The sequence below is a fragment of the Herpailurus yagouaroundi genome, unplaced genomic scaffold (assembly GCF_014898765.1).
Source record: "Herpailurus yagouaroundi ecotype Mexico unplaced genomic scaffold, PumYag 77, whole genome shotgun sequence".
NCBI lineage: Eukaryota > Metazoa > Chordata > Mammalia > Carnivora > Felidae > Herpailurus > Herpailurus yagouaroundi.
In genome coordinates, this window is record NW_024412388.1 from 72,138,750 (window position 1) to 72,149,136 (window position 10,387).

The 10,387-nt window shown below is 43.0% G+C and overlaps 1 protein-coding gene across 7 annotated transcripts in view; it reads right to left on the reverse strand.

The window, feature by feature from the left end:
• Positions 1 to 10,387, reverse strand: part of MCOLN2 (mucolipin TRP cation channel 2) — a 57,728-nt gene that overhangs the window by 10,184 nt on the left and 37,157 nt on the right. For 6 of the 7 annotated variants that reach the window (XM_040470807.1, XM_040470809.1, XM_040470810.1 and 3 more), the window contains exons 8-11: positions 7,447 to 7,559; positions 5,863 to 6,012; positions 4,124 to 4,225; positions 3,899 to 4,021 (exon numbers count right to left, since the gene is read on the reverse strand). In XM_040470807.1, coding sequence (XP_040326741.1) covers positions 3,899 to 4,021; positions 4,124 to 4,225; positions 5,863 to 6,012; positions 7,447 to 7,559 — 488 coding nt within the window. The remainder of the gene's footprint in view (positions 1 to 3,898; positions 4,022 to 4,123; positions 4,226 to 5,862; positions 6,013 to 7,446; positions 7,560 to 10,387) is intronic. The other variant, XM_040470813.1, reaches the window with a different exon arrangement.

Below are 10,387 nucleotides of genomic sequence, written 5' to 3' on the forward strand. Positions count from 1 at the left end.
TATATGGAATTGCTTTGGTTCTTTTGAGAACTAGCTGAGCCTCTACCATGTTTTATGCACCCTGCTAGACCTGGGAAATGCAAAGAGCAACAAGCCACAGTCATTGCCCTCCAAGAACTCAGTCTAGAAGAACCTGACAATGTTCGGTACACAGTAGACACTTAATAAATATTAAGTGGTTATTCCCCCCCCCCCCAGGTTCTATGAGACCACTGTGTGAACTCAAGCACTTGTTCCACAAATGATCACTTTGTGACTGAGCCGCAGAGAACTTTCATTCGAATGAAAACATTACCTACAGTGGCTTATTACAGAAAAGGGCATAAAAAATTGCTTTAAGAGCTGGTACTGAGAACCTCATGCAACATTCAGGTGAAATGATTTAACTGGCTAACAGCTGTTTTGAATAAGAGAGGTGCTTGGCTAAAAGGAGAAGCCTTGAAAGACTGAAGATGTCATATGGGTTCTACCGAACTTCTACCCAGGGCATCAGTGAAGTCCAGCATTTTTTCAGTGCCTTGGTCTTCTCATTTGTAAAATGGGGACAGTGCAATGTAACACTGATTTATTCTTCACGGTGAAAAAGTCCTATGGAAATGCAAGAGCCACATTAGCATAATGTTCTCCCAAACCTCATCTTCAATTATTAAACATCAACAGTCTGTGGTCCTCTGTGTCCAGACATTTTGAAAGGGCGCTGTGCCAAAGTCCATTAGTGCTGGAATCAACATTGGCCAGAACTTGGGTCTCTACTCTCTTTCAGTTGAACCACTGAAATCCAATGTCTAACAGGAAAACAGGAAGCTAGAATATGGAAGTCCTGCTGCCAATCAAAGAGCCTGTGAAAGTCTAGTTCTCCTGATACCTCCTCTTTACAGTGTTCGGTTTGTTCATTTAAAGGAAGAGTTAGTTGGGGCGCCTGGGTGGCGCAGTCGGTTAAGCGGCCGACTTCAGCCAGGTCACGATCTTGCGGTCTGTGAGTTCGAGCCCCGCATCAGGCTCTGGGCGGATGGCTCAGAGCCTGGAGCCTGTTTCCGATTCTGTGTCTCCCTCTCTCTCTGCCCCTCCCCTGTTCATGCTCTGTCTCTCTCTGTCCCCCAAAAAATAAATAAACGTTAAAAAATAAATAAATAAATAAAAAAATAAAGGAAGAGTTAGCTTCCATACCCAAGGATTTTAGAAATCCTAGAAAATGCTTGTTGTGGTGCCCAGCTTTTCAAGACTTCAGGTAATTCTCAAGGTCTTCTGTTCAAGAGATGCTGACAGAGTCTGAAAATTCTGACCGTTTAGATTAATTTGCAGGGGAAGGAGGGGCACAGAGGGCAGTAAACATTTTGAACTTCAGATTCAAAGAAGCAGCAGCAAAATAGAGAAGGAAAATGCAAAATTCCAGAACCACTGAAGGTTTCGCCCTCCACTGACTAATGCCTTCACTGAGTTAATGCAACTATCCGTTTCCCCAATGTATCAGTCTGGCTAGAGATGAAAGATAGATGCCATAAACAGACCTGCTATGCAACCCTAGAGACAACCCTCATCCCTCTGGTCCTCTGGGGGAGAAACGGACAGCAGACATTAACAGGGAGATACAAGTCAAGAGGTGCAAGGTACAATATGGCAGACATTAGCTACATGTGACCACCGAGCACCTGATATACAGTTGGTCCAAACTGAGATGTGCTGTCAGGATAAAATACACACCAGATTTCAAAGTATAGAAAAAAAAAAAAAAAGGAGTATAAAATATCTCAATGTTTTATATTGAGTACATGCTAAAGTAATCTCTGGCATATATTGGATTAAATATATAATTAAAATCAATTCATCTGTTTTGTGGTTTTTTTTTTTTTTTTTTTTTTTTTTTTTTTTACTGTGGTTACTAGGAAATTTGGAAATACACATGTGGCTCTCATTTGGAGCTCTCATATTTTTACTGAACAGTGCTAGTCCAGAGAATCCCACTCTCACCTGGATTCTTTAAAAGGACAGAACCAAACATAGGAAAACACACTCAGACTCACAAAACAAATAACATCATTCTCTTCAAGGTAATCTTGACACATTGAGGGAAGTAAGACTGATTAAGTAGCTCTCCTCTCACAGTTGATCTATTCCTGGGTCAAACCAAATGCTCTTTTGTAATGATCTGTTTTAGAGAATACCAAGAAAAGCCCTACAGGGCATTGGTCAAAGCAGGTGGATTGGGGTCACACAAACCTGGATGTGAATCCTATCTGCCATTTACTAGCTGTGTAACCTCGGGAAAACTATCTAACATCTTAAGATCCTGATTTTAGGTAAAAGAAATGTAATATTTCCCCTACAGGGCTGCTGGGTGGGTTGACAGCAAGAGGTAAAGAACTTGAGCACTATATCTATCTAACATATAATGCTTGGGAATGGTAGCTATTTTAGTAAAATCCAAGCAACATTATCTAAGCATCTTCCAGAGTAATGATGGGGTAGAGGAAATGGAGGGCAAAGGAGAAAGAACCACTCATCCTGAGGCCTTGAAACCAGTGAATTGAAGCAGAAATTCTTAGGCTCAGTATTTATTCCGCACAGTACAACACTGCCCCCTAGTGACAAGAATGTTGATAAGCATTCAGAGCAGGACGTAAGTGAGAAAGAGAAACGTACATTTTCCTGAGCGCTAAATAGTAAGTACTCCAGATCTGAGAGATTGTATTAAACTACGATTTTTACTCATGAGTCACCTTTAAAGCAGTGGCATGGAATTGGAAGAGCAATAATATTATCAAGATTTACTATTAACCCAGGGATTGTCACTTTGTTAATTACACAGTTTCTCCAAAGGGAAAACAGTCATTCTCCCTGGACATATTAAATGTAACACTTAAAGAGGAGAAAGCTTGCCTGTGTGTCAAGTTGCTAGGATTTACATTAGTATGCTAACACAGGAAGTTGGCGCTTTGTGGACCGCTCGCTTTTTGTGAGTAGTTGGCGAACCAGATTTGATCATATGTTTTGTTTCATGCGACTACCAAGGTCAAAACTGAAGGCTGAGCTGTTCTATACGCTTTAACACAATCCTCTGCACTAAGCCAAGAAACCTGTAGCCTGGGCTGTAGAGACCAAACAAGAGGAGACAGAAATGCTTAGCACAGTACCTGACATACAAGCATCAAGTAATAGCTGCCTATTATTTTTCATTGTGTTGTTTCTGTTGTTCCAACTGCCAGAGACCCATGGAAGAAAAACTATAAGATGCAATGATTCCTCTTACTTATTTTGGTATGAAATCAAGGCATACCTAATTTCATTTCCTGAGGCATCTATCAAATGTACTGTTCTAAAAGAACATCTGAACATAACTTTGATGTCCCTACGATGCTGCTGCTACTGAGTGAAGCCCAGTGTTAGTTTAGAATTCAGATACTGATCTTTAATAAGGCACAAAGAGAACACTTTAATCAAAACCACCTACAAAGACAAGATGTGTTATCATTTTAATCATAAACCTAACAGGGTCATTCTGGGCAGTCTTTGTCCACCTTCATTCTCCTCAATGAATCTGGACGAAAACCTTACTGCTTTAAGTTAGAAGGATATTGTAATAACTTTCCTCATTTACTTTTCATTTTTACTGTAGTGACCTCACGTCCAAATATTTCTCATTTGATGGTCAGCTGGGTTAATATGTGCCTCCTGAAGCCCAGACAAGGGAAATGCACTCTCTAGTTACAGTTATAGTGCTTGCTTTGATATCCTGGAAATATTCAGTATCCTGGAAAGGGAAAGAAAGCCAATGCAAAGACAGGTCTCACTGAGGTCGAGGGTACGTGCCAGTGCTGGGTAGAAAGCAGGGCAGTGCTGGGACCCACTTGTAAGAGTCCCAAGTGCTTAATTCATAGAAGCAAGGATTAGTGCTACACACCTTGTCGTGATAAGGTCCTAAAACAATCCAGCCACAGAACGTGTAGCCCAAGTAGATCATACCAGCACAAGCACAGAAGCGAAGAACTTTGGGCAGTGAGGCTTGCATCGTTAAAATGAGCACCTGAAATAAAAACCAACAGGAGGGAATTTAAAAGTAGCTGACTGGCACCCAAAGAAGGAATGAGTCTCAATCCTAGTGCCCTACCCGATGCCACATCCTTACATTATATGCTTGGAAGTAACCCAGGTATCTGATGACGCCAACCCAGACAAAGAGCGTAGACGTTCCGAGCAAAATGCTGCACAGGTCGTAATTGGTGAGATTCTAAAGAATGAAAAAAATAGACATGAGTAAAACACTCCACTCCGTTCAGGGTATTAACCTCACTTTAAACTGACTGGAAAAGAATGGACTGACTGCCTCTCTATATGTGATACTAAGAGCCCGTAAACCGAAGAAGAGGACAATTCCAAATGTGTTTCTCATTTCCTTTTAGTATTTGAGTTGGTTGAACTGAGTTTTTGTTCAAACAGTATCTGGAAATAGTAACTGCCTTTACTACTGACCTAGGCATTAAAGAGTATAAAGTAATGGTGTTTGTGAAATATCAAACAATACCATTCGCCTATTTTTGAAAGAAAGCTCCAACATGATTTGCTAACCCAGTTCTTTCTCTCAAGGGCTTTTAAGTCTAATTGAGGAGACAAACACACAAACACAGTTCTAATTTAATATACTAAGTGCAAAGAGAGCCACAATGCCTGGCATGTCACACAGGGCTCTCCAGAGGGTGACTCCAGAATGGAGCTGGGCCTGGAGGGCAGGTTGAGAGAGGACACTGCAGGTCAATGGACAAAGGCTGAACAGAGGCACAGGCCAAGAGCCAGCAGGATGTCCCAGAGACGACCACTGATGGGTCCGGGAGACCTAAGACAGGGAGGGAGGCAGAGCGAGATGATGGGTTCCCCAGACACCATGCTGAAAGGAGGACACTGCATCCCAGTTGGGGCCCTGAGAGGCAGAGAGGATTTAGACACTTCTGGACAAATTAGTTTGACAGTGGGGTGGATGGATCTGAGGAATATAAGGAGGAAGGCAGGAAAACCAATGAGAAGACTGTTGTGGGGTGCCTGGGTGGCTCAGTTGGTTGAGCATCCAACTTTTGATTTCAGATCACGTCATGATCTCACAGTTCTTGAGTTCGCGACCCCCGTCAGGCTCCGTGCTGACAGTGCGAGGCCCGCTTGGGATCCTCTCCCGCTCCTCTCTCTGCCCCTCCCCACCTCCAAATAAATAAATAAACATTAAAAAAAAAAAAAAAAAAGGAATATGCTATAGTAGTATAGGCCTGAGAGGAAGATATCGTGAAGGAAGCCAGAGTAGTCAGGGTGGAGAGGAGGGAGGCACTTCAGGTGGTCAGCATCTGCTGACTGACAGTAAGGAGGGGAGAAGAGCCAGATGAAGGGGGGGGGGGGGGTCAAGATGTCGTCATGGGATTAAATCAACTAACAACAAGAAGGTGTCAGGTGCCTAGTGGTCACTCAGTATTCCTGTCCTCACTCCCCTCCAAGCGCACCCATCAGTCATGGATAGTCGCCACTGGCTCTTGCCATGATTGGTTCATGGGCCAGCTGCTTCTTCTGCAACTTAAAAAAGAAAAAAGAAAAATGAAGCCCACCCAAACAGCCAATTTTCTGTTCCTATTGTGAAGATGCTGAGTTTCCTGGGGGATATTCCTAGGGATATCGTCTTTCACAGAACAACAGTTTCCTTAGTTTCCCTTAATGAGGAATCAAGTCAGAGGAAATAACCCAGGCATCTGATGTGAGATGGTTTTATGGATGTGAGAAAAGAGGAAACATCAGACTCAAAGTAGTCTCCATAAGGATTTTATATCTCAACGTGCCGGGGGTCCCCCAGAAGAAAAGAAACAGCAGAACATTAAAATGGGTTGCCCTCACCTTTGCTTTAATTTCCATTTTTAATATGGATCCAATTATTGTCATTAGGTCGCTGATAATCACCAGGATATACCATCCATTGATGAACTCCCACTGGTCGGCGTTACACACGTGTCGCTTGTACTTCTCCAGGAAGAAATTGAGAAATCTCTGCGGCAAACATTTTAAAAAGCATTTCTTACAAACCACACTGCCCTCTGGAAGGAGAAGACAAGCGCAAAACAGTGCTCTCGCCTGTAAAATGATATGGCATTACCTTTCCCAACCTGACAGATCCTCTTTGAGGGTGGGGATTACGGCCCACTTTCCCCCATAATCTATTGCAGCTAAAAGTAAGTAAGCATTCTAGTACCTGCTAAGTTAACTCAAACATCAAATGCTTATGTTCTAACACCAAGAGACTCTTGTCATAATTGCTACCGCATAGTACATTCTCAATATTTTACACGTTATCAACTCATTCAATCTGACTCCCCTACGAATCCGGTCTATTTTCAGAAGAAGAAACTGAGGCATGGGAAGGCTAGGCAGGATTTGGGTCTGGGCAGCCTGGTTCCAGAGTGTGTAGTCCCAATGGTGGGAGTCAATCATGACTCCCAATGGTGCCCCCTAACTTCGGCAGACCCAGGACCATGACCTCCGATGGAGATTATCAAGAGGCTTGGGGGACAGGTAAGAGAAGCAGATTATTTACAAAATAAGTTGACAAAGGCCAAGAGTAAGAAAAATAGGGGTGCCCAGGTGGCTCAGTTGGTTCAGTGCCCAACTTTGGCTCAGGTCGTGATCTCACAGTTCATGAGTTCAAGCCCCACATCAGGCTTGGGCTGACAGCTCAGAGCCTGGAGCCTTCTTCAGATTCTGTGTCTCCCTCTCTCTTTGCCCCTCCCCTGTTCATTTCTCTCTCTCTCTCTCTCAAAAATAAAGAAACATTTTTAAAAAAAGAGTAAGAAAAATAGATCGTACACTATTTTCTTGCTCCACGGATGGTATCCACAAGTGATGACTTCCTGTATTACCCCTGACCCCAGTCTGCATTTACACACATACAACAAGACAGAATAAGATTTGTGGGGAGCTGAAGTATGTATTCACAAGAACTCTGAGGGTAAAAAGGTAAAATGAAACTCAGGAGAGAATAAACTATTTTTAAAAATAGAAAAAAGTATTCTGTGCTTCATTATAACCCATTTACCATGCCTCCCTGTCAAAAGGAACTCTGATTTGAAGACAAAAGATGAAACCCACACATGCTATTACTCTGTTCTTAAGATCACGCCTGAATTTAAGAGGGTCTTGTTTATTCTGGAAACATTCAAAAGCCTCAGAGTTCACCACTGTGCACCTATGCTTAGCAGCTCAGTTTTAAGCAGGATAATTATCTGATCCCACCTGACATGCCAGGAGCCTTACCCACCCTGCACACCTCAGGTTGATTAATGCCTTGTAGGGGGACAATCGTTCAAAGGAATCTAATTTAGTCAAGAGCTCCAAAAAGGGCAGGATGACCCAACATCAACTGTCCACTGTCTGAACAAACAGGATGGAGGCCTAGAAGGGAGAGAGAACATTTGAACACACACTTACCTTTCGTAACCTTAGAGCTAGAACAATGGATCTTGTGCACAGAATAAGAGATGCCAAGCATATCACAATGACAAATGCATCAAACGCCAGCACGTACTGGGTGTTTTTCTGAACTGAGGAACAAAAACAGAATTCAAATGTTAAACACACCTTACTTGGCAATAATTCTCAAACAAAATGGCAGTCTGAAAAGTTCAAATGATAAATGCTTAAATATCAGAAACAAATCACACTGCATTCATTTAGAAGTCTTTAAATAGGGTAAAACATTCTCTGATGTTAAGTTATACATTTAAAAACATAAACTCTTTGCTAAATGTACTAAAAATATTTCCTATAGAATAGAACTCAACAGAAGGTGGTCCATTTGGGCTCTATTCAACAGAGGCAAAACTGGTTCTTTTTCATAAAAACACAAATATCCAATTTTCCGTTAATGAAGGAACAATTCAAAACACTGCTCCTCAGAATCCCCATTTCCTTTCTTTTTTAATGTGCATTTGCTTTTGAGAGAGAGAGAGAAAGAAACAGAGTGCAAGTGGAGGAGGGGCACAAAGAGAGGGAGACACAGAATCCAAAGCAGGCTCCAGGCTCTGAGCTGTCAACACAGAGCCCGGCATGGGGCTTGAACTCACGAACTGTGTGTGAGATCATGACCTGAGCCAAAGTTGGGCACTACACTGACTGAGCCAACCAGGTGCCCCCAGAATCCCCCCTTCTGTTTCTTGACCTTACTGTGTACTATGTACTGTCCCAGTTCTTCTGCACATGGAGAAAACCACCTCTTGGAATGGAATCACAGCAGTAATCAAACTGTGGTCGCAGACTACACAGTAGCATGGGGGAATGTACTGGAGGAAGATGTACCTGTAACCTCTGCTTCTCGGAGACCTGATGGTAGCATTCCAAATGCCTGGCCCCCTGCCCATGCCTGCAGCTTCGTCACCTGCCCCTCGGTGCTCTCCCCCACCTTCTCTACCTTGATGCGACACTGTTCTTCCTCTGTCCCTGCTCCTACCAGATTTGCTGGCCCTCTTGCCTCAGGGACTTCTCAAGTGCTGATCCCTCTGCCTGGAGCACACCATACGAGTCAAATTATTCTTTTTCAGCCTTGGGTTTCAGATTAAATATTTAGGGAAGAGAATTCCCTAAATTCCCATCTTTATTAGCCCCTCCTATATTCTCACAGCACTCTCCACAAGTATACATACTCATAGCTCCTTTCATTCTTCTTTGTGTGATGGCCACTGAACCCGTAACGATGTCTTCTAAGATGGCACACACAGCAAGGAACACAGGGACAGTGCAAAAAAGGAAAGACACGGTCTCTGGAGCCTGATGAGCTGGCTCTGAACCTCAGCTCTGCACTCAGAGGCTGTGAAGCCTTGGGGAAGGTCCTTCAGGGTCCTCATCCTTTGTCACTGCCCACCCCCAAAATAGGTAGAATAATAAAAAAAAAAAAACTCTACATCATAGGGCTGTTGTGAAGATTAAACAAGCTCATATATGAAAGCACTTGGAACAGTCCCAGGCAAACAACAGCACGCATTCATAGTGCTTCTTGTTGTGTATCATTTGATGCCTACCTTCCCCACTAAATGATTGACTCTAGGAAGTGGGGACTGTATGTGTTTGTTCAACACTACAGTGTCTGTGCTTTCTTAATGCCTCAGTGTGTTTATGAATAAATGGAGAGCACTGGCACAACATGAGAAGACTACTGAATAATCCAAGTTAGAACCTGTGAAGGGCTGAGGGAGAGGAGAAGGCACAGAGCTGTGAGAGACCAAGAGTCAACCTGGTCTCCAGAGGGACCTAAGCAAGAAGAGAGAAGGACCATCCAGGAATGACTCCGGTTTTTCTGTCTTGGTGAGCTGAGCTCAGTCTGGACATTCGTGACGAGAGAGGAAAACTTGGTGGCAGCTAAAGCCACGGGTGTGAACATAGCCACTGAGAGAGACCACAGAGGAAAACACAACTAGGAAGGACGGGGAGGGGGGGGGGGGGGGCAGCAAGGTGGGGCATTATGAAGAGATGAGCTCAAAAAGTAGACTGAGAAGGGCCATGGGACAAGGGAATGGGACGGAGGGCAGGTGAACTTCAGTGGTGTGCTCAGAGGGGATTATAAATCGGAGCACTCCACAGCGACACCTCTGCAGAAAAGGCATCTAACAAAAAGACCAAGTGTGTATGGATTTAGTAATGCAAGGGCGTGAGCAACAACGGCAAGAGTGTCTGAGGGCAAACAGCTCATCCTGTGCGTTAAGGGCATAGGCAGCGAGTAAGTGCAATTCACTGACTGAATTATCGAGGCGTGCTGAGCTTTAGCCGCCTCCACTGCAGTAGGGGGAGCAGCTGGGCCTGCCTCATGGGCTGTCAGGAAATCAGGTGAGATCACTTATGCCCAGTGCTTGCTGCAACGGTACCTAGCACCTAGCACTTACATTTACTTTCAGCCGTTTTATAGTGAAGAAGCTTAAATTATCTTGTGATAACATCTAATGAGTAGATAAGAAAACAACTTAACTGGAACCGAAGACAGACTTTTTCTTTCTTCCTTCCTTTCCATCTTTCTTTCCATTATCTATGTATCTTTCTATCTGTGTGTATTTCTACGTATCTATGTATCTATTTCCTCCTTTCTTCTTTTTTCTCTTTCTATGTATCTTTTTATCTATGTATCATTCTTTCTACATACCTACCTAATCTATCTATGTATCTACCTGCCTATCTTTCTATGTATCTGTGTATCAATCTATCTTTCTATGTATGTACATAAGTATGTATCTATCTAGCTATATTTTTCTTTGTATCTTTCTTCTTTTCTTTCTTTCCTTCTTTCTTTTCTTTCTTTCTTTTTCTATCATTTACCTATCTCTCTATGTGTCTGTCTGTCTATCTATCTATCTATCTATCTATCAGGGCTATCTATCTATCTATC